Source organism: Lontra canadensis, unplaced genomic scaffold, assembly GCF_010015895.1.
Source record: "Lontra canadensis isolate GAN:19392208 unplaced genomic scaffold, GSC_riverotter_1.0 scaffold36, whole genome shotgun sequence".
In the NCBI taxonomy this organism is placed as follows: domain Eukaryota; kingdom Metazoa; phylum Chordata; class Mammalia; order Carnivora; family Mustelidae; genus Lontra; species Lontra canadensis.
In genome coordinates, this window is record NW_022631030.1 from 12,815,747 (window position 1) to 12,836,777 (window position 21,031).

The 21,031-nt window shown below is 46.1% G+C and overlaps 1 protein-coding gene across 2 annotated transcripts in view; it reads left to right on the forward strand.

Annotated features, from left to right (window-relative positions):
* The window catches only part of FLI1 (Fli-1 proto-oncogene, ETS transcription factor), a 114,802-nt gene that overhangs the window by 77,944 nt on the left and 15,827 nt on the right, over positions 1–21,031 (forward strand). For both annotated transcript variants that reach the window (XM_032868905.1, XM_032868906.1), the window contains one exon: positions 6,773–6,838. In XM_032868905.1, coding sequence (XP_032724796.1) covers positions 6,773–6,838 — 66 coding nt within the window. The remainder of the gene's footprint in view (positions 1–6,772; positions 6,839–21,031) is intronic.

Genomic DNA, 21,031 nt, shown 5'->3' on the forward strand with positions numbered 1-21,031 from the left:
TAACCATGACGGAGGGGCACAGGTAAATAGGGGGTAAAGGGGCAAAGGAGTGAGCAGGTCATGAAATAGTGGAGGTCAGAGGCTTCGTATTTTGGGGTACAGGTAACAGGGCAAGAAAGTGTGTACGTTGCTGCAGCTTTCCTTCTTTCTTTTAAAAAATATTTGTAGATATTGAGGAAGATGCACCCAAGCAATAAAAGTAAGAAGTTTCTAGAAAGGAGCTTATTAGTGGAGCAATTTCCAGGCTGGAGAGGAGATGGAACAAAGTATATATTTGATACAATGTTGAGCGAAACAGCTAAAGAGAAAGTGGTCGGGCTGATAGAAGTTTGCCTGAGGAGGCAAAAATTAAAATCCTGTGAGAAGAAACATGCCCCAGCATAGTATTGTAATAGTCTAAAGGCCTTTTGAAGAACCTAGACTTAAAATGGTCCACTTTCATAGGGAAAAAAAAAAATGGGAGTCATGCTTCTTTTCAACTGGTGTCTAGCTTCACGTGGTAGCCTCTGGGACCCTGTGTTGGGCGAAGTCTGGCCAGCTGAGACCCCTGCGAGGAGGCCGTCCGTGTGCCTGGGGACTGGCTGCTCTCAGGACTGGAACTCCCTGCCTTCTAACACTTTATTGTTTTTGGAGACTTACTTCCAACAGATGTTTTGTGCCAAAGCAGCGAGTCCCGTGCTTTGGGGACAGAGGCTAGGGGAGTTGAGTTGAGGCGGGGGCACGGGGTGCTCATTCCTTGTGCTTTGTCATCTGTCCTTATGCGGAGGAGGGGTTGGGGTTCAAACATGTCCACTCGGGCAAGCAGTGAGAGGAAAAGAGCTCAGCTCCTCAGCACAGCTGGGGGGCGGGGGATGGTGGGGCTAGGGAGAGTCAACAGAAGAACATGGGAAGCCTCTTGTCACTCCAAAGTACCTGGTCTTTCTGGACTTCAATAGAAAAAGGAAACCTCATAGGATAAGAAGCTCGGGCATCTAATTCACACTCTCACCAAGGGTGCTTGAGTTTTGATTGGGCTTGTCTGGGAGGCGAGCTCTACCTTTAAATGTTAAATAGCAAACTAACATTTTAAGGTGTTATTTTTCAGGGTGGCGAAGAGATAGCAATGCCCCAGGTGCCCCCTGTGCCCTGTCTGATGGCCTGACATGCTAGGATTTTTCTGGCCTCCTTGAAGGGGCTTATTCTCCCTACCTTGGCTTTTCAGCTGTCCCAGAGAGAGTGGCCATCCCCTACACCTCCTCTGTAACTTCACCCACGCTAGGAACGGGAGGAGGATGGTGAGGTGGAGTCCGGGGAGGATGCCTGTAGTACTTGGGATGATTCTGGAGTCTCCTAGGGACACCACCAGGGCTCAGGTGTGCATCTCCCCAGGTGCCTTTCACTGCATGTGGGCAGGACGCCCCCTTGTGGACACCACGTGGACAACCGTCTCTAAACCCCATTTTAAAGCCAAAGCAACTGAGGTCTGGAGGGCTTCAGAAATTGGTGCAAAGGCATACAGCCAGCGGAGGGCATCCTGGTAGCTAAGACCCAGGCCTCCTAAATCCCATTCTGCATCAGGGCCCACAGCCTTGTGATCAGAAGTGAGAGGTCCCAAGAGAGACAGTGAGCCAAGTTCCCTTCTCTCCCCTGGGGCTTTTCTGTGGAGGGCCAGGCCACTTTCCCCACAGCATTTTCTGTTTTCATTTGTACCAAGAGATAAATGCTTTCCGAAACTTCCCCATGGCCTCCTGGAATGAGGCAGATTAAAGCCAAGCCTATCACCACACTAACCCTGTCCTTCTCTCTTCCCGGCGCCGCCTCACACCCTGGACCTGACCGGCGGCTGGGCCTGTATCTCTGTTGGGCACACCCCGATTGGCAGGGGCCGTATTTACCGTCGGACGGCTGAGGGAAGTGAGATTGGGCTGTCACAAGGCACGGTGGGACCGGACCCCAGAGGAAGTGACAGCCGTCCGGATTGGCAGTTCAGGCTCAGGGCCCCTGGGGTGGGGGGGAGTTTGGGGTTTCTGGGAGCCCAGAAGGTCCTGGGCTTGGGTGGCCAGAGGAAGGAGAAGGAAAAGGAGTCTTTTTTCCTTTTACAAAAAGTTGTGCTCCGTAGGTGTTTCAGAGTCTGACCCGTGAAAAAGGCTAAGACACTGTGTTTTTAAATTGTGGTGGCACTGGAGGAAGAAATATATTGTGTGACAGGGAGACTGCAGAAAGGTATCTATCTTGATTCCCATTTTTAATTTAAACTTAATGGAAAACACATTTCGCGCTCTGTGGCATTCCCCCCAGCAGCCTCTGAGGGCTGGGCAAAGGTGATGGGTCCGGGTAATTAAGCTGGTGAAGTATTATCCCTTCCAGGCCAGGGTCTGACCGGTAAAAGAAAACAGGATTCAGGCACAACAAAAGGCCAGATTTCCCCTGGACTCTGTCGTCAGTGCAGCCTGTGGTTGGAACTTAGAGCCTTAGTTCCCTGCTCCCTCCTCCCACCCTGCCCTGCCCTGCAGCCCAGAGACAGGGAGAGCCACAGTCAGCTGGCTGTTGGGCAGGAGACAAAGGCTTTGGCCCTGGAGGCCGGTGCCAGACCCTTGTCTCCCTGTTCCAGGTGTCCCAGATGAAGAGCTGGTTGGGCTGGGGGACTGGAATGCTGAAGAAAGCCCCATTGTTGGGGCTCTCCTCACACCTGCAATGCCTCACTCTGCTCATTTCCATCTTCTTTCAGTTCCCTAATATAATATCCAGTGACGGATGGACTCCAAAATGGAAAGTTATTTTTTCCTTATGCTTTCAGTTCTGAGGGGGAGCACTCCATTCTCAGGGACCTCTTTTTGGGGCCCCGAATTAGCAGATATATATATATATATATATATATATATATATATATATATATATATATATATGGATATGCCTGTGTGCATGCATTAATAACAGTAAATAAGCAAATACATGCACATTTTAATGAAAGTCTGCAGAGTTAAGCAAGAATTGTAAATGCATAACCCAAGAAACTATCACAAAGGGAATCCACTCACTTGTATGAGCACCCCAGGTCAAGGTCAAGGAAGAGATCAGAAGCCCCCAGGTACCCTTTCTCTGTCACCTCTCCTCCTTCCTCCCCAGAGGAAACCAACACCGTAGGTGAGTTTCATGTTTCTTAGATATAGCCTGAGGGCAGCAGGGTCTGTTGGATGGAGAACAGTTTTGTAAATAGACCAGAATGGAAATCCTGTTCCTGGGCTTTCTGGCTGTGGGACCCTGAGCAAATTACCTGACTTCTCCGAAGGCTGATGTTCTCATCTATAAGAGGAGACCCTTGTGATCCCGGCTTCACAGGGCTCGTGTAAGGATTAAGTGAGAGAATAGTTATAAAGTGTCTGGTGCTTGGCCTGCAGGAGTGTTGGCGTCCCTCCGCCCATCACAGCCTGTTCGCTGGGACAGGATGGTGTCAGGAAAGATTAGGAGCTCACGTTAGCCCCACAGAGAAAGAGCCTGAAAGCAGGAGGAAAAAAAATCCAAAGCCACTGAGCGGGAGACCAGGCTCCAGGAAGGACCTCTTCATATCAGAACAAGTTCCCGTAAGAAAAGCGTGTATGCTGGGGCTCCTGGGTGGCTCAGTGGGTTAAGCCTCTGCCTTCCGCCCAGGTCATGGTCTCAGGTCATGGTCTCAGGGTCCTGGGATCAAGCCCCGCATCGCATCTAGCTCTCTGCTCAGCAGGGAGCCTGCTTCCCTCTCTCTGCCTGCCTCTCTGCCTACTTGTGATCTCTCCCTCTGTGAAATAAATAAATAAAATCTTAAAAAAAAAAAAAAAAACAAAAAGGAAAGCCTGTGTGCTGTGCCATCCTCTGTAGGCTAAAGAACTTGTCAAATAAAAATCAGAGCAGAGAAGGGGATGTTGGTCCCTTGGGAAGGAGGCCAGATGCCCTTAACCAGCCCCTCCTTCCAGGAGTGAAACTTGAACCACGAACGGTCTTCAGGGCAAAATCCTTTTCCTAGGTTACCATGAAATATGTATTTCATGCAAGCTTTGCAGGGGTCAAACGACCCTTTCTCTTGGCTTTCTGGGAGTTTCCTGTGGAATTCATATGTGCCCAAAGAAGAACTTTCAGCGAGGGGAAAATTTAATAAATGTGGTTTATCTAAGCTTCGTGCTCTCAGCTAAATCTGCAGTAATGACTCAGGCAGTTTGCTCTTCTGAGACCATCATTTTTCTTTATTTGCTCCAGCCGTGAGGTTTCAGCCTGAGGGAGAGAATGTCGGGGACAGACAGGCAGACATTCTTGGTCTTACTCCTGAGACTTTTTTTTTCTATTCTTTTGGAACGTTTGGTTCTCTTTCTTAACCTCCTTCCAGTTATGAAGGATTATTTCTTATTGCAGCAGAACCCATTCATAAGTCCAGGTCCAGAGGACACGACGAACGTTCAGCCAGCCCTTTTATGAAGGGTTTATTGTATGTCATTGTGGTGTCTGTGGGAGAGGGGATGTAAAAATAGTAATGATAACAGCTAGCATTTACTGAACACTCACTAGCGACCAAGTACTTTTTTGAGCACTTGACACGTATTATTTTATTCAATCCTCGCAACAACCGTGTTAACTGGATGTTATCATTAGCCCGGTTTTATATATAAGGAGTCCGCGGCTTAGCGAGATTAGGTAAATCGATGGAGGTCACAAAGCTAGTAAGTGGTAAGAGGCAGGTCCAACTTTGACTCTCATTTGCATAACAACTATAATGAAATGAGGTCCTCTCAGCCTAGCTGTGTCCTTTTTATTTTATTTTATTTTTGAAGATTTTATTTATTTGTCAGAGAGAGAAGCAGGGAGAGCTACAGGCAGAGCAGGTAGAGGGAGAAGCAGGCTCCCCACCAAGCAAGGAGCTCAACGTGGGACTCGATCCAAGGACCCCAGGATCATGACCCAAGCCCAAGGTAGACGCCTCACCAACTGAGCCACCCAGTTATCTGAGTCCTTGATATTTTGAGAATGGACTAACCAAATGCATCTGGTTCTCGGGATAGTCCATGTGCGTGACTGTCTTATTTATGTTTTGGGGATTTTTTTGTTTTTGTTTTTAGATTTTATCTATTTGAGAGAGAGAGAGGGAGAGCTCATAGGAGCAGGGGGGAGGGGTGGAGGAATAGGGAAAAGCAGGCTCCCCGCTGAGCAGGGAGCCTGATAAGGGCCAATCCCAGGACCCTGGGACCATGACCTGAGCCAAAGACAGATGCTTCACAGACTGAGATACCCAGATGCCCGTGACTGTCTCGTTTCTAAAGCAGTATGCATGTGTCCACACTTTGGCGTACCGTGGTCTCAGTATCACCTCCATTCCTCCTCTTTTTTGTTTGGAGCCCTTTCCGGGGCCAGCAGTGGTAGTCGCCCGAGCCAGAAGCTAGGCAGTTGGGGGATTCTTACAAAATTCTCTCCCCCATTGTCTCGCCTGGAAGGAACACGTTTTCTCTGAGGCACACAACCAAACGCCCACAGCTGGGTGAGGCGGCAGCTCCGCGCCGGCATCCCTGCCATGACTGGAGACTAAAAATAGGAGCGTCTGACAGCCCATCCCCTGTCCTCAGCCCTGGCACCCAAAGCCACCCGTCTGCACAGAGAAGGGAAAATTTTCAAAGACTTCCCCAGCCTCAAACACCTCTGGCAGGCTTATCGTGTCCTCTGTAAAAGCATATTCCAGCCCCGGTTTTTGAAAGCCCTGCAGAGTTTCCCCCACGAGAATCTCAGGGAGAATTGCAAAAATGCCTCCATTTTGTAACACGAAATTCCTGAATTCTTTTGAAATTAAGGAACCAGCTTAGTTTTAGGGGAGAGGGGGAGTTTTTATATGCAGCAGACAAAAACAAAAAACAAAAAACAAAAAACAAAAAAAACAAAAAAAAACAACTATCATCCCTGAAAATTCCCAGACTAGGGCCTGGTGTGAGTAGTTATGCATTCAAGTTTAATTTTAAGAGACTGGGTAGGGTAGCAGCCCTCTGGGATGACAGAAAATTCCACGTACCATGCCTCACATTCAGCTGTATTCTCTTAGACATTCACAGGCAAAGGCAAGAGTGGCTGCTGGAACTCCCATCACCACTCCTCCCTTCCCAACGGCCAGCACACTCCCCTCCACTATCAACGAATAGTATCCAAGCACTTCACCCCACCAGCAAAAGGACCTGTCCATAAACCCACAGGATATCCTAGCAGGCAGGAATCTCGCAGCTTCTCCTCCAGGGTGTGGTAAAACTACGAACTGCAGCCCAAATCTGCCCAAATCTGGCCAACTCTGGCGCATGGACAAAACAAAACAAAAACAAAAAAGAATGTGCAACAGAGACTGTATTTAACCCGCAAAGCCTAAAATATTTACTATCTGGTCTTTATAAGAAAAGCTTGCCAACTCCAGCTATAGTTTAACTCCTTCATCTTTCTGCTGAAGAAATCAAAATCTAGACCTGCCCACAGTCACACAGCGAGATTCTCTGTCCTGTGCTCCTGCCACGACATGGCATGGACACCCGAGAACTCTTTGGAATCATAAACATGGCTCCTGGGGAGGGCTGTGCGAGTCCCGCCCGGAAGTGTTCTGTCCTAACTTACTCTGATGGGAACTCCAGGAATCCAGTACATTTCCCCCAAAACAGATTCCAGTAACTCTCTCAAGGAGCCATCTGTCCCTCTTCCCTAGCCCTTATCCATTCTCCTCCCCGATCCCTTCTCATCCCACCTTCTACTCTTGATCTCAGAAGAACGTCTTGTTACAACCATCTTCTGCTTTGCCTTGCAGGTTCACTGTTGGCCTATAACACAACCTCCCACACAGACCAGTCCTCACGACTTAGTGTCAAAGAAGGTGAGTCAGTTCTCTCGTGGATTTTCTTCAGAACCAGGCTTGGCACCATTCCATGCTGTTAAGTCTCGTGTGGGCAGCCCCAAATCTGTGCACCGTTAACCTTAAAAATAGAACTGGTGGTTATTTTACCAGAAAAAAAAAATTGGGTTTATTTGGGAATAGCAAAGAATAGGAATTCTGGATAAACAAGTTATGGCAAAACCCTAGGTAAGCCCAGCAGACAAAGGAGAGAAGCGTTATTTTATGGAGAAAGTGGAGGAAGTTGGGAGGAGACATTTTGAATGGAAGCCCATTGGAGAAAGTAAGAGCTCTGGATAATGACTGTCTCATTGGCTGGGATGCAGGGGTAGCGGATTTCTTACAGGAGGGATGCAAGGTACATCTTTCCCTGTTGGGGCCTGTAATTGATGATTCTTTCCTGCTGGAGATTCTTCTGGTAGGTCATTGACTCATCTGTGGAAGTCTGTAATTGACCATTCTTCCTGCAACTGACATGTGAGTGGTAGTGTCCCCCACCCAGGTTCCCCTTTCTGGCCTCCCAACTCATTTTACTGAGGTTTCCCTTTGCTCATTTTCAAGTACCAAATCTCTTGTTTTTTCTAGCATACAAGGCAAGAAGCCAAAAAGCTGCAAAAATAGGGCAAGGTTTTAAAATATCTTATAATAATATCAAAGATAGGACTTCAAGTTGTGACACCATGGAATTAAAAAAGGGGTTCCTCTCAGAGCACCGCTCCCTTTCAGAGTGAGAAGTCAGAGCTTTCCTCTGTTGAAGATAATGAAATGATTTTTTTTTAAGGATTCTTGCAATGCCACATTTTAAGGGGTATTCCCCCCCTCACAAATTTTAGCAATGCCAATTCATTTTTAAAGTGGTGATTTGGGGATTTGGTCTAGTTGGTTTGGTTTGCTTGAGAGGGACAGAAAACAACTTCAACAAATGATTTTCTGCTAGTGAGGATTTGATTATAATGGCATTTCTCAGCATCTTATTTATGGAACATTGTGGGGATTTCCTGCTCCAGATATTGTGTTAGAGTCCAGACATTTAAAGAAGTGAATAAATAATATGGTACCTGGTTTAAGGGAGGAAAAGATGTTACGTGAAAAAAAGTCTGCCCAAGACAAAATATATATATGTGTGTGTGTGTGTGTGTGTGTGTGTGTACACACACATATTTTTTTTTTAAATATATATGTCTCCATGGAGAAGGGGCATTTTGAGTGGAGGCTTAAAGAATGAACTGGAGTATAGCAGGCGTGCGATTTTCCTTCCTTGGCTTCCTTTACTACTTCACCACTTTTACTTTAATGTCCATCTGCTCTCATAGAGAATGAATGGGGGCAGAAGTTCTCCATACAGGTGCCCTGGGGTAAAGCACAGCATAACCTTTTGGAGAAACTTAAAGCTCTTCTAAGGGAAGAGGCTTAGAGACCATTTGATTGAGAATGCTCATGGGTTATGGCCACACTGTGATCACATAGGACTTTGTGTTCGCTGTTAGCAATTTCTAATCAGATGATGACCAGAAAACGTGGGGGAAGGAATGTATGACACAGTGAATCTGCTTTTAAACTTTTGTGCTTTCCTTTGCTTCCTCTTCCCCACCCTCTGTCCATCCCAGGGTCAGTTCTTTTTATGTTACCGTTTTCCTTTCCAAATCAGATTTTTTGGATTTTGCCATGAAAAACTAAAGTTGTATTGACTCATTCTATAGTCCAAGCCTCATTTTACTTGCTGACCTGTTTAATGTCATGTTGCAGACGTATACTATGGGGGGAAGGTATTATAGTGACAGATATTAGACTGGAGGTCCAGGCACATTTGGGTTTATTTGGGGAAATCGCTTCATGCCCTAAATCTTTGTTTCCTGTCGAATAAAAGGACTAAACTAAATCAGGAGGAGTCAAGCCCTGACTCCTGGGCTCTTGGCTTCTAAAGAGAGGTCCTAGAGCCATAGCCGGAGAGCTCTGCCTTTATTCAGGGCCCCTCTGTTTGGATCTGGTGTACTTAAGTTCATTTCATTTGCAGACAGGCCTCCAGTTCTTGGAAGGAAGGGGGCAAGAGAAAAGGAAGGACTGGAGGAAGGGAAGGGGAGGAAAGGAGAAGGAAGGGGGATCCTTCAAAGTTCCTTTAGTTCGACAAGCTAACGCCTGCTGGCAACCAGTGAGCCTCTGGGACAGAGCCAATGAGAGAATATCTGGTATTGGTCTTAAAATACAGATTTTCAATTAGAAGCAGGACTGAATTGAGCTGCGTTGATAAGCAACTCATTACTCCTCCAGGGGTCTTAAGCTTTCAGCCTCTCGCTTGCACCTACCACACTCCCTTTGCTTCCCTTGGCCCTTTTGTGTACGGGCGGCTGAGCGTTTGTAATGCCACCGGGCTTATTCAGGCTGATTGCAGGAATAGCTCGCTCTTGCTGGGCAAGCACCCTCAGAAATAAATGAACTGTAGTATCCAGGCAAACGCACACTGCCAGGACCTCATTCAGGTGGTGCCGGGCATTTATCTCCCAACATCGGCTCTGGCCTCTAGAGACCATTAAGTCTGTGCTTTGCAGGTGCATCTTTTGTCCCCAGTAAAGCTTTCCACTCAAGCTGTCTTGCTTCTGTGTTGCCTCCCTGCCTCATGAGGTGGTCCGAATCTGTCTGAAAGGCCTATCAACCACAAAACAAAGTGCATTAGCAAGACAAAGCTAACCAGGCTTCTCTCCTTCCCTTTCACTCTGCTCCCCAGATCCCCCCTCTCTCTCCCTCTCTCTCTCTTTCTCTTTCTCTCTCACATGTGCATGCTTTTTCTCTAATAGCGATCTTCATGACTTAAAATATGAAATGGAAAAATAATGAGAAAACCCACTTCAACCTTGGCTCCTTCTTGTTTGAATAAGACACACGCATAGCCCCCAAACAAACCCAGGGGACAGGAGCCCCAGAGCTCTGTGTGTATGTGTGTGTTGTGTGTTGTGTGTTTGTGTGTTGTGCATCACAAAAGGCAGGTGCTGGCATCAAGAACAAAGGAAAGAAGTTGAGGAGATGATGTCTCTTAGTGCTTCTTCAATTCACTTATCAAATTAGAATGCCTTTTGGCTTTAAAATGGCATAATCATCCTTTCAGCTTGTCTCTTGAAAATGATTGCCTTCTCAAAGGGTTATTTGTACCCAGGAAGTAAGATTTGATTTTAGAAATTAATTTATAACAGTCTATAAGCCCCTTTAAATCAAGTATTCAATAGTCACACATTGGCCCCAGTTAAAACAGTGGTGCTCTCTTGACCTTTACTTATCAAGGCTAATTAATGCACTTTAAAAAGTACAGTAGGATGGAAGCAACGGTTATCCATTTATAACGGGAGCCACAGCTGTGGTCTAGATAGGAGTTTGTAATACCAGAGACCCTTTCACGTGCTCTGTCTCTTCTTCTGATCTGGCAGAGTCCCTGAGAGGTAGCTAAGACCCTCTCCAGTTTGCAGATAAAGTGAGATTCAGCAATATTAAGCCATTCACTGAAGAGCACACAGCTAACAGTGTAGCAAAGACTCAAACCCAGGTTGTAGGGTTTCAAATTTCCTGGCTTCCGATGGTCTCCCTGATACCTACAGCTCAACCCTTTTCGCTGGAGGGCCATGCAGAGAATATCTGGCCTAAAGGTTGTCTCAGCAGAGATTTGACATGTTTCCCATTGTTTGACCCTGACCTCACAATTTTCCCACTCTCCTCTCCATCCATGCCCTGTACCGTTCTCTGTTCCCAAGGATGAATTCATACGCATCCCCTGCTTGGCACTACCTTCTGGTCTGAACCGCACAGAGAATCACTTGGGGAGATTTTTAAGACTGCTGGTGCCCTAGAACAAACACTCTATGGCTCCGTTCCCACAAGGCATCTCGTGTGGGCAGATCCTTCGAGATGGAGCATAGAATGGGGGTTACTGGGCCTGGGAGCAGGGACGGAGGGGCAGCTGTCACTGAATGGGTGCAGTTTCAGTTTGGAAAGTTGAATAAGTTCTGATGGTGGGGGTTACCCAGTGAACGTCCTTAATGCCACTGAAATGCACACCTAGAAATAGTCAAAATGGTCAGTTCTGTTAGGGATGTTTTATCACAATAAAAAGGAAAATGAGACATTTAAATTTAAAAAAAGTTTAAGGGGCACCTGGGTGGCTCAGTCAGTTAGATGTCTCCCTTCAGCTCAGGTTATGATCTCGGGGTCCTAGAATCGAGCCCCGCATCGAGCTCTCTGCTCAGCAAGGAGTCTGTTTCTCCCTCTCCCCCTGCTTGTGCTCTCTCTCTCTGTGTCAAATACAGAAAATCTTAAAAAAAAATTTTTAAACACCGATGCCCAGGCCTCAGACAGGACCCATTAATTCAGAATGGCTAGGAGTGACATGTAGACATTGGGAATTTTCTTTGAAGCTCTCCAGGTTACTGTCATAACCTACAGCTAAAATCGAGAAGCCCTCTGCTACAGTGTAGACACAAACTCGAGGGAGGAAAAGGAGACCCAGCTCAGAGCACCCCCAGGTTTTCTTAGAGATAGAGTGGGTGGTTGATCTTGACTTTTCCTGATCCCTAGTGGAGGAGGAACAGGACTTGTTGGTTCACTAATGAAGGTCCGGGTTGAGTGGAGACACCACGTGATCATGACTTGTTCTTTCCATCATCGTTGGTGATCTTATAATTATCGTTGGTTTTGACAAGTTTGCGTTAGCACCTCTCTTCACATCTCAGAAATCCCTCACTTATATGCTCTCATTATATGTATCTAAATAGTAGATGTGGTATTTATTTTGGGAGGGGCAGAGGGAGAGAGAAAGAATCCCAGCCGGGCTCCAAGTCCCACCCAGAGCCTGACTCCAGGCTCAATCCTATGACCCTGCGATCCTGACCTGAACCAAAAGCAAGAGTCAGATGCCCAACCAGCTGCGCCACCCCAGGAGCCCTGGTACCTCGATTTTCTAGCGAAGACACTGAGAGTCTGGAAGGTGAGTGGCCTTTCCAAGTACATATGATGAGTCCTGGAAACAGGACCACTGACTTTCCAAACCTGTTCTCCCTGCCCTCCATGCTGAGGTTGGAGTGTGTTTGGGGGTGCAGGTCCGAGCACCACCTTGATTTTGGGGTACACCCTAGTGCCTCCCAGTGCTCTCCGCTGGAAAATCAGCGTGCAATAATCCGCCCATCTCTGCTTGGGAGCTGCTTTGCATGCCTAACCCTCATTTTCTTAGCTCCTCATGCTGGATCTGTTTAAATACCTCGGAATCTCCAAACATCAGAGGATTTTGAGCTCCTTGCTTACGAACTCCTAGAACTCGTAAACCTGTGAGGGGCTCGTGCAGCACTGAGCTGCTTGGCCCGGCCGGGAAGGCTTTCCAAACCTGCTGCTGAATGCAAAACCTGAGCACGGTAGCCCTCTCCAGCAGTTGCCATGGCTAATGGAGAAAAAGTCTGTCTGCTTGCTAAGTACGGGAGGGAGGGAGGGAGCAACTACCTTTCCCCGTCCTTTGTCGAGAAACGCCTAACTGGCACTGAAGATCACGCTAACAAGAGCCCGGCTTCTGTCAAGGAGATTTCCAGATGGCAGCCCCCCCCACCCCAACACACACACTCATAGCAACTGCCCCTTTCTGAAGCCCTTCATTGTTCACCCAGCATTTGCACACACATTATCTCCTATGCGCCTCACAACCTCACCGGGAGGCAGCAGGGCTGGTATTATTATTATTCCCATTCTGTAGATAATGAAAACAAGGCCCAGAGAGATTACAGGCTTCCTGGGAAGTCCCTCAGGTCCCAGGACAGAGCGGGGCTCACACCTAGGTCTCTGGGTTCTTTCCTCCCACCGCGCTGTCTCTCACATCATCCTCTTGGCATTATTTAGTTCAAGCATCTAACGGTATTTTAAATTTAAACTAATTAAATTATTTGGTTCGTGCTCCGAATTTACCCAAGGCAAGTATTCGTCTCTTATTTTAACATTATCACATCTTGATTAGAAACTCAAGCTCTGGACTCAGAGCCTGGAAAAGTCACTTAGTTTTGATGTGTTAGTTTCCCCATGTATAAGTCACTTACTTATACCCTTATACTTACACTTATACATACATACTTATATAGTATACATACATACTTATATATACTTATACTTAACTTATACATATATACTTAGGTGTATGACCCTGGATAAGTCACTTAATTTTGATGCGTTAGTTTCCCTGTGTATAAAAGTGAGGACCATTTTAGTGTCCTGTCAGGGCTGGGACAGTACTCACCAATCACTTAGCATGGTATCTGATATACCAATAAATGCTCCATGAATTATAGTAATTAGTATTATTATTGCAAAAGAATTCAAATAGTTTTGAGGGTTGACTGTTTCTGACACTGTGCTGAAGGCTGAGAAGCACCATATCCTATGGCATGGTGATACCATCAATGAGACAGCCAAGCTGCTCAAAATCTTATTAAGGAGATGCATGTGGAATAAAATAAAATGAAATTGCATATAATCCACCGGAAAAATACATGCTACTTCCAAGAAGTTCTCTGAGAATAATGGAGAGATGAAAAATAGTTCAGTGCTAACACTGTGTACCCTGCACCACCACCCCCTGCCCCACTTTCATGGGACAGAAGAGATGTGAGGCCAGAGAAGACTGGATCCAGCCAAGACCACACAGGGAGGGAGTGGCAAGTGGCAGAGTTTGAAGTCACTCAGGACCGTAAGAATGGACCAAAATTCTGTGATTCACGCCTTCCTCTACCCTATTTGATCACGTCTTCATTCATTAAGGACCTATCATGTTTGGGACACGAGGCTGAGCCCCAGAAATATGGTGTCCAAGCAGCACCTACCATCAAGGGGCTAAGAATCAGAGGTACTACAGATAAGGCCAATAAGTCCTTAAATACTGTATATTGGAGTATGGGTGAGTATATAACGCTAAATCTTGCCATTCCCCTTGCATTTACATCCTAATGGGGGTGTCCTTTATGATGGAGTTTTAGACGTTGGAGCGAAAGGTGGGAGGCCTCTGGAGATATGCATCATGGCAGTCCTGGGAGTAGATACGGAGACAAGGGGAAGAGAGTCGACCCCAAAGACACTGGTCAGTGCGACTGGCTCTGTCGTGTACGTGTGGGGGCTGTAGTGCTGGGGGCCAGAAGGGTTCAGGCTGGGACTGGAGGTTGGGGCCCAGGTGAGCTTCTCTGGGAGATATGAGCATGGCTTGGGGAAGCACCAAGGCCTCAGCGTATGACAGGGTTATGGGGGGTGGGAAGCCCTGTGTGGCCTCTTGGTGGCTTACATGAAACTGAAAGACGGAGTTCAGTGGGGTGTCTCCCTGTGGGCCAGGAAGCTCCACGAAGGAACCCAGAGCCCGGAATTGCTTCAGATTAATGGGGGCTGGGGAGGGGGCGTAGGTGGGAGTGGAGCTGAAATGAGATTGGCCACGAGTCCATGCTTGTTAAAGCAGGATAAAGGGCCCTCCGGGGTTCCGTAGACTTTTCACCCTGCTTTTCTATACCTCCAGAATTTTCTATAATTTCAAAGCTGCCTCGAGAAACTTTGTTTTGATGGGGGGAAAAAAGCAGAGATGGGTTCAGAATATGTGTTCCTAAGGCGATGCGCGGTGTGTGAAGGTGACATGGGTTCGAGTTCAGCATTTGGGGGACGGTGGGCTTTGGGCAGCATCCTGAGTGGGGTCTCTGTAGGAGGGGAGGATGAGCGTGGTGTTTGGCGTGGGCAGGCCCCATACAGGGTAGCACATGGGGGATGGGTCTGGAACATGTGTACCCATAGGAAAAGGCCTGTAATACTGTGAGGTAATCTCCTGTTATTTTTAGGGAGTAAAGACCTCTCTTATGTAGCAGGTTATATGGTTCCTCAGGCTCTGTCTGTGTCAACTAACATACACTTAAAAATTTGAGGGTATTAAGGCCTCACAGGAGGGCCTGTTAAGAACTTTGTCATTCTGTGTTTTTTCTTTATGATGAAATACCCCTAATCCATTTTTAGCAAAGCCGGGGTGATTGCTGAATGTGTGTGTGTGTGTGTGTGTGTGTGTGTGTGTGTGTGTGAGAGAGAGAGAGAGAGAGAGAGAGCTGTTTCTGTGGTCCAAAGGCAAGATTTATGATTCTAGAATAGACAGTAGCTCGCTCTCTCCATTTTATTATTTTTTTTAACTGTTTTTCTTTGAAATTCCAGAGTTAATGTTTTGTCTGCTTTCGATCTGACCCTCTTTGGAGAGCTGCATGTTTTTGTGTGTGTATGTATGTGTGTGTGTGTGTGTTCAGCGGAGAGAGATTGAAAGAGAGAGCGAGCGAGCGAGCTGGGAAACAAAGAATGGTTGTCTCCAAACTGTAGCAGGCAGGAAACCCCAATCCCAAGGGAATTTAGCCAGCCAGCCCTGTCCCGGAGTCAGACTCCAGCTCTCTGAATTCAATTTGACAGCTTGTCTGGGACACTTTCTAAGTAACCATTATCCTTCCTTTCTCTTAAGTAAAAGCACTGTTGTTTTTTTCCGTGGGTGTGCTCCGTGTACTGTTATCACACATGTGTGGGTTACACACAGCGACTAGGACATGCTTTCTCTAAATTATTGGAAACACTTAGCCCGTTTCCTAAGACAAGTGTAAATCTCTTCCAGAATAACGAGGCCAACGACTTTCAGTATTGTGTCCTTGCTTTGTGGGAGGAAGGTATAGGGGAATTTTGTTGGGACATTTCTTTTTGTCCTTTAGTTGTAGTTAAGGATTGCATTCCATTATTTGAAGGACTTTCTCTGTCTCAGGAATAATTCAAATTGTATATGTTTTATTCCTTTGAGGATATTTTTTTAAATGTAGTCAAGCAAAGATATCTTCCCACGATCATTCTCCTCGGTGTCTGTGTTTGTTTGATTGATTGATTATTTTAAAGAAAGCGACCACCAGACATTTCCCTGCAGGAGAGAGTTCAGAGGTGCATGGTGTCAACCATGAACCCCCCAGGGTTCCCGGGGCAGACACACATAACTAGAGTGACCGTCTAGAGTTCCACACAGGTGCTTCTCAGTCTTGTCTCCCCCACTTACTCTGATCAGTTGACTTTGCCACCACAGCACAGTGGAATTGTGAGGCAAAAGTCAGCCTTTACGTGTGTGTGTGTGTGTGTGTGTGTGTGTGTGTGTGTGTGTGGTTTGTCCAGGTTCCACTAGGCAGGATCCACAGACACAAGTTCCAGAACAGTCTAGTCTGCTTCGGGGTGCAGGGATGTGACAGCCTTGCCCTGTGACACACACCCTTTCTCCCCTGTCTCACCCCCAGTGCAGCCTATGTCCTAGAAAGTCACATTCTGAAATCTTCCCAGAACCCCACACCTGCCATGCTGTATTTGAATATTTAATGAAGAAATGTGCCTCGCCCCTTGAGGCCTGGGTCAGACGATATAGCCTCAGTATGGTCATCCCCCAATTCCCATAGTGCTTTGCTTGGACCCACTGTTTTCCCAATTTAGCCCTCAACAGATTCTGTCATAGTAGTCTTTTCTCTTGCAAGACTTGGAACATCTCGGAGGTGGGGACTGCGTCTCCGACAAGGCCACTGGGACGATGGGTGAGAATTATAGGCGAAGTGCCTCAAATTATTCTCCAAGAGCTTACCGTTTAGCTAATGGTTTGTGGTGTTTCCCAATATGAGAGCGATATTTTGGCTTCATCTGCTGCAGAGAGGGCGTGGAACTTGCCTTTTCTTTCTACCTTGCTTCCCATTTCCCCTGTGTTTGACCCCAAGGCGAATCCTCAGAAGCTGTGAGGAGAGGGAAGAACTTACTGGAAGCAGAGTCCAGTCAGGAGATGATAGCTCCCCTTCACCTTTTTGGCCCATTTTTTATCAACTCAAATTCCCCTTAGGAGTTTTTTTAATTAATTCAAACTCCCCTTGGGGGCCCTTCAGAGCTGGGCCCTCTGGTTATATGGTCCCTTGCAAAGAGAGTAGAGGAGTGCCAAGCCAAGGAAAGGTAATATCACGGGGGAAATGGGCCTCCTGCTCACTTCAACCTTCTTTCCTTACTGAGAGCTGACACACGCCAAGAACTTTCTATTTGCTTCCCATTTACACCTCATAGTAACTTTATTTAGTTGGCCCTGTTGTTATTTCTCACCTCACATCTGAGAAAACTGGGGCACAGAGAGGCTAGCCCCACATCACAAAGCTGGTAGGGAGCCCAGCAGGTACCGCCCGCCCGGCAGGGACAAGTGTCCACAGTTGCTTCCTCTAGTCCATACATGACCCCACGGAAGGGCCCACTTCTTCCAGGCAGCTGATGTCACCTAGCTGCTGAGAGGATGTGAGGAGACTCATCGATTCCGGCTAAGGTCCGAAAAAATCAGGGACCTGACTGGATATACTCAGCATTTGTGTTTCCAGAAGCATGTGAGGTGGTTTCACGGTCGACCTCTTCATTATCGTGCCTTATCGTTTACATGATATTACCCGTTCTTCTGTGTTCCATAAGACACTTAAAAGAATAAAGGGAAAAAAGAAGAGATTTAGAAAAGGGAGTTAAACTGAGTAACACTCTGTCAGTCAATGAGGATTGCAGTAAACTTAATTTTTTTTAAATTTATCTTTTTTAAAATTTAAATTCAGTTAATTAGCACGTAGTGTATTATTAGTTTCGGAGGTAGAGTTCAGTGATTCATCAGTTGCATAGCACACCCGGTGCTCATGACATCACGTGCCCTCCTTTTTACCCATCCCCCCAGTTACCCCAACCCCCACCCTCCTCCCCCGCAGCAATCCTCAGTTTGTGTCCTATGGTTAAGAGTCTCTTATGGTTTGTCTCCCTCTCTGATTTCATCTTCTTTTATCTTTCCTTCCCTTCCCCTATGCTCTTCTGTTTTAAAAACCTAATTTTTACAACGAAGGTGGATAGATACCTATCCACCATCCACCTACCCACCTATCCACAAGCTAGTTGTGAAGTGTCCTCACGTTGCAATGGGTAAGCTCATTGTCTCTGTAAGCTTCATGGACCCATGGTGCTCAAGGAGGAGAAAGAAAGAGGGTTGTGAGCGTTTTGAAGATGCATGCCAGGACGCTCCAGCTACCCCAGACCACACAGGAGCCCACAGCCTCCTCCAAGCCTGTGTGCCCGTGCTGGGCGAAGGAGCCCAGGAGGAAGTCGGAGTTGAGATTTGCATTCTTAGAATAAGTGCTGTCCAATGTTTCTGACCTCTTGTCCCTGGACACCACCCCCACCCTGGAGAGCCGGAGCTTTATTTGAATACTGAAAGGAGAAGAAATGTGCCTTCCTTGCTTGGCATGGTCACCCTTTCTGCCACCAGAGTGTTGGCCTCATCCTGTCCCTCTGCCGGAAGACATTCAGGCCCCTAGTCCTGTTCCTGGCTGCTTACGTGTTCCCCCAGCTTTGGCCTTCCTGCCCTCTTTGGGCATGTCTTTTGTCTTTATGTCTTTATGTTTATTGAACCTGCTCTGAGGTGCTCCTGGAGAAATCCAGAACCCGCTAGGCTCCAGCTGGTCCTGCAACATTAATGATGATGACGATGAATGGATGAGCTCTGCTGCATTTTAATAGGAGAAAATGGCTTTAAGTAAGCCTAGGAGGTGGGGGGTGGGGGATGGGGTAAGGCTGTGGGAAAAGTATTTGGAGGCCACTTGACCTGGAGAGTACATTTCCAATCCTTCACCCAGACTCCGATCCACCCCGCCCACCAGGCAGGGCCCTCTCATGACAGAGCTGGAGGGAGGGGTGGGGTGCAGCTCTCACCCCTGTTAATGCTCGTTTCCCAGTAGCGTTTCACATTTACTAAGTGGGTCATTTGAGTTTTGAATTTCCAATTCGTCTCCAGATTCTTGACTATTACTATTTCAGGCCTCTCATCTCTACCAAATTTCACCTTGACTCAGACATTTCATCCCATTCCAGATAACAGAGCTAAGACTCAAAGTGAAATTGGCCTGGGTTGATGTAACTCCACTTCTATTGCCATGTGGTCTTGGTTTGTAATAGAAGCTAGAAGGGACCTCTTTTGGCTGTTTTGAGTAGTGAGGTCCCAAAGTACTTGGGAAAGAAAATCCTAGGTCCACAAGGGCTCCAGGGGGTCTGTTGGTGGCCACCTCAACACACAATGTTCCAAATGCATTTGTTTTGCAAAATATACGGATAAAGAAATCATACAGGGAGGCTGTTTGAGGGGGTGGTATTTCCAGTATTTCCAAATACTGGAAAGTATTTGAAAGAAGCTTGCTTAGTCTCATATTTATAAACCAGATTCTATCATCTACCTACCTATCTATCTATCTATCTAATCTATTTATCCCTCTATCTGGAGAAAGAGAGAGAAGCTTCTCTCCTTCCAGATAAAGGTGTAGAGGTTTGGTGAAAAACCAAGGCATTGATAGTATCATTTGTTATTTTAATATAAAAACTTTAACCAGGTTCTTTTTATAAATGTTAACAACTTACTCTTTTTAGAGAAGCCCCTATCTAAGAAAATAAAGGACTTATTTCTCATGAGTTATCCTTTTGAAGAACATCAAGTCTTTGAGGAAGAAATACTGTAGTTAAAAACACTAACCAGGACTCATGTGGGCTTTTACTCTCTCATCTCAGGGATCTGTGAGCTCCTACCTGGGAGGATCAAGAAAAAGTTTAAACATGCCTCTTTGATAAAATTCAAATTCTCGTGTAAGCCACACTCTAAAGAAAAAGCGGTAATTAAGCAGGATTATTACTTTGTCTAACAAAATATAACATACCTTTAAAAAACCAATTCAAGTCCTGCCTTTAAGATATTTCTTCATTACTTGCAAAGACTACAATCTCTTCTCAAATCCCCACCACATTCACAAGCTATCTATGAACCTAATGACCTAATTACAAGGTTACCTTGTAGTCTTTAATTGTGAGTTTCATCCTGCGTCCTTTTTTTCCCAGCCCTGTAGATGTTCTGTGAATAACCACTGATGGTTGATGGATTGATTCACTGGGGAAAAAAATTTTAGTCTTTGACACTTTAATTAAATATTTCCCCAATCCTTCCGCTTCACTAAAAGAAAGAACCAAAAGAAATTGGCTCTGGTGGACACAAGAAAGATTAACTTCCTATTTCCAATGAATTAAACTCGAACAAGGGAGCAGCTATAATTCTATAGGACACTTTGGAGTATATGAAGCATTTTCACATTCATGATCTCATTTCTCTTCAGTAGAACCCTGCGGGCACTAAAGGAGTCATTTGGTTTACCAAACTCTTAAATTTAGAAGAATCATCCCTTCCCCCACCCAGGTACCTACCTTTTCCAGATAGATTAACTGAGATTCAGACAGATTAAGTCACTTGCCTTAATTCATGCCGCTGGTAACCAGCAGAGATGGGAAGCAAATCAAGGAGTTCTGAACCCCAATCCTGAATTCTTCCTGTTGCAATGAGCTGTTTCCCTGCTTGGAAGAGATTAAAGAGAAATTACGGAATTCCTTCTAATGAATATCTTTAGGCACCCTTACGAACACCACAAGCAACCATATTATGCTTGGTAAGATCTGGGTATCACTCTTCCAAAGAGATGAAAATCATTCTTGGTGTAACTTTGAAAAATCTTTGAGCTTAAAAAGTCTTTGGCCTGCCTATAAAATAATTATCAGCCCTGCCCAATATCCTAGAGGAGTTTAGAGAATGGCAGTTTTTATGCTATGAGTCATACTTTCAATTTCTATTAAAATTCTTATATGGCCACATATGCTTTCTCTCAGGCTCTGGGCCTCCAGGCCTGTGCTAATTTGCATGTCTGGTTTAGATAATGTCTGAGGTCTCTTCCAGTCTGAAAAGAAGCCTCTGATTCTGTTATATAAGTGAGATCACATTCCACCTACCAAGGATTGGTGGTTCTTTTTCTTTAAAACTGCTGTATTTTTGTCATGTGGATGCAGGACTCAGGAATGGAAGCATTTCATGCTTACCTACCAGGCCACAAAGATGGAGTATTCCTTCATGACGATCTGACCTGTCCATTCTTCCCACGCTGACCCCAGAGAATTGCCCTTTCCTGCATTTCTGATGCAGCTCAACAGGCAGATCATAGGGCAGTGTTGGGATTTTAAGTTTCTCGATCTGAATGGCAACCCTAAATCAGTGTGAGGGGAAAACCTCAGGGTTGCCAGTTAGCCTGATTCTAAGTCTACAGAAATTGG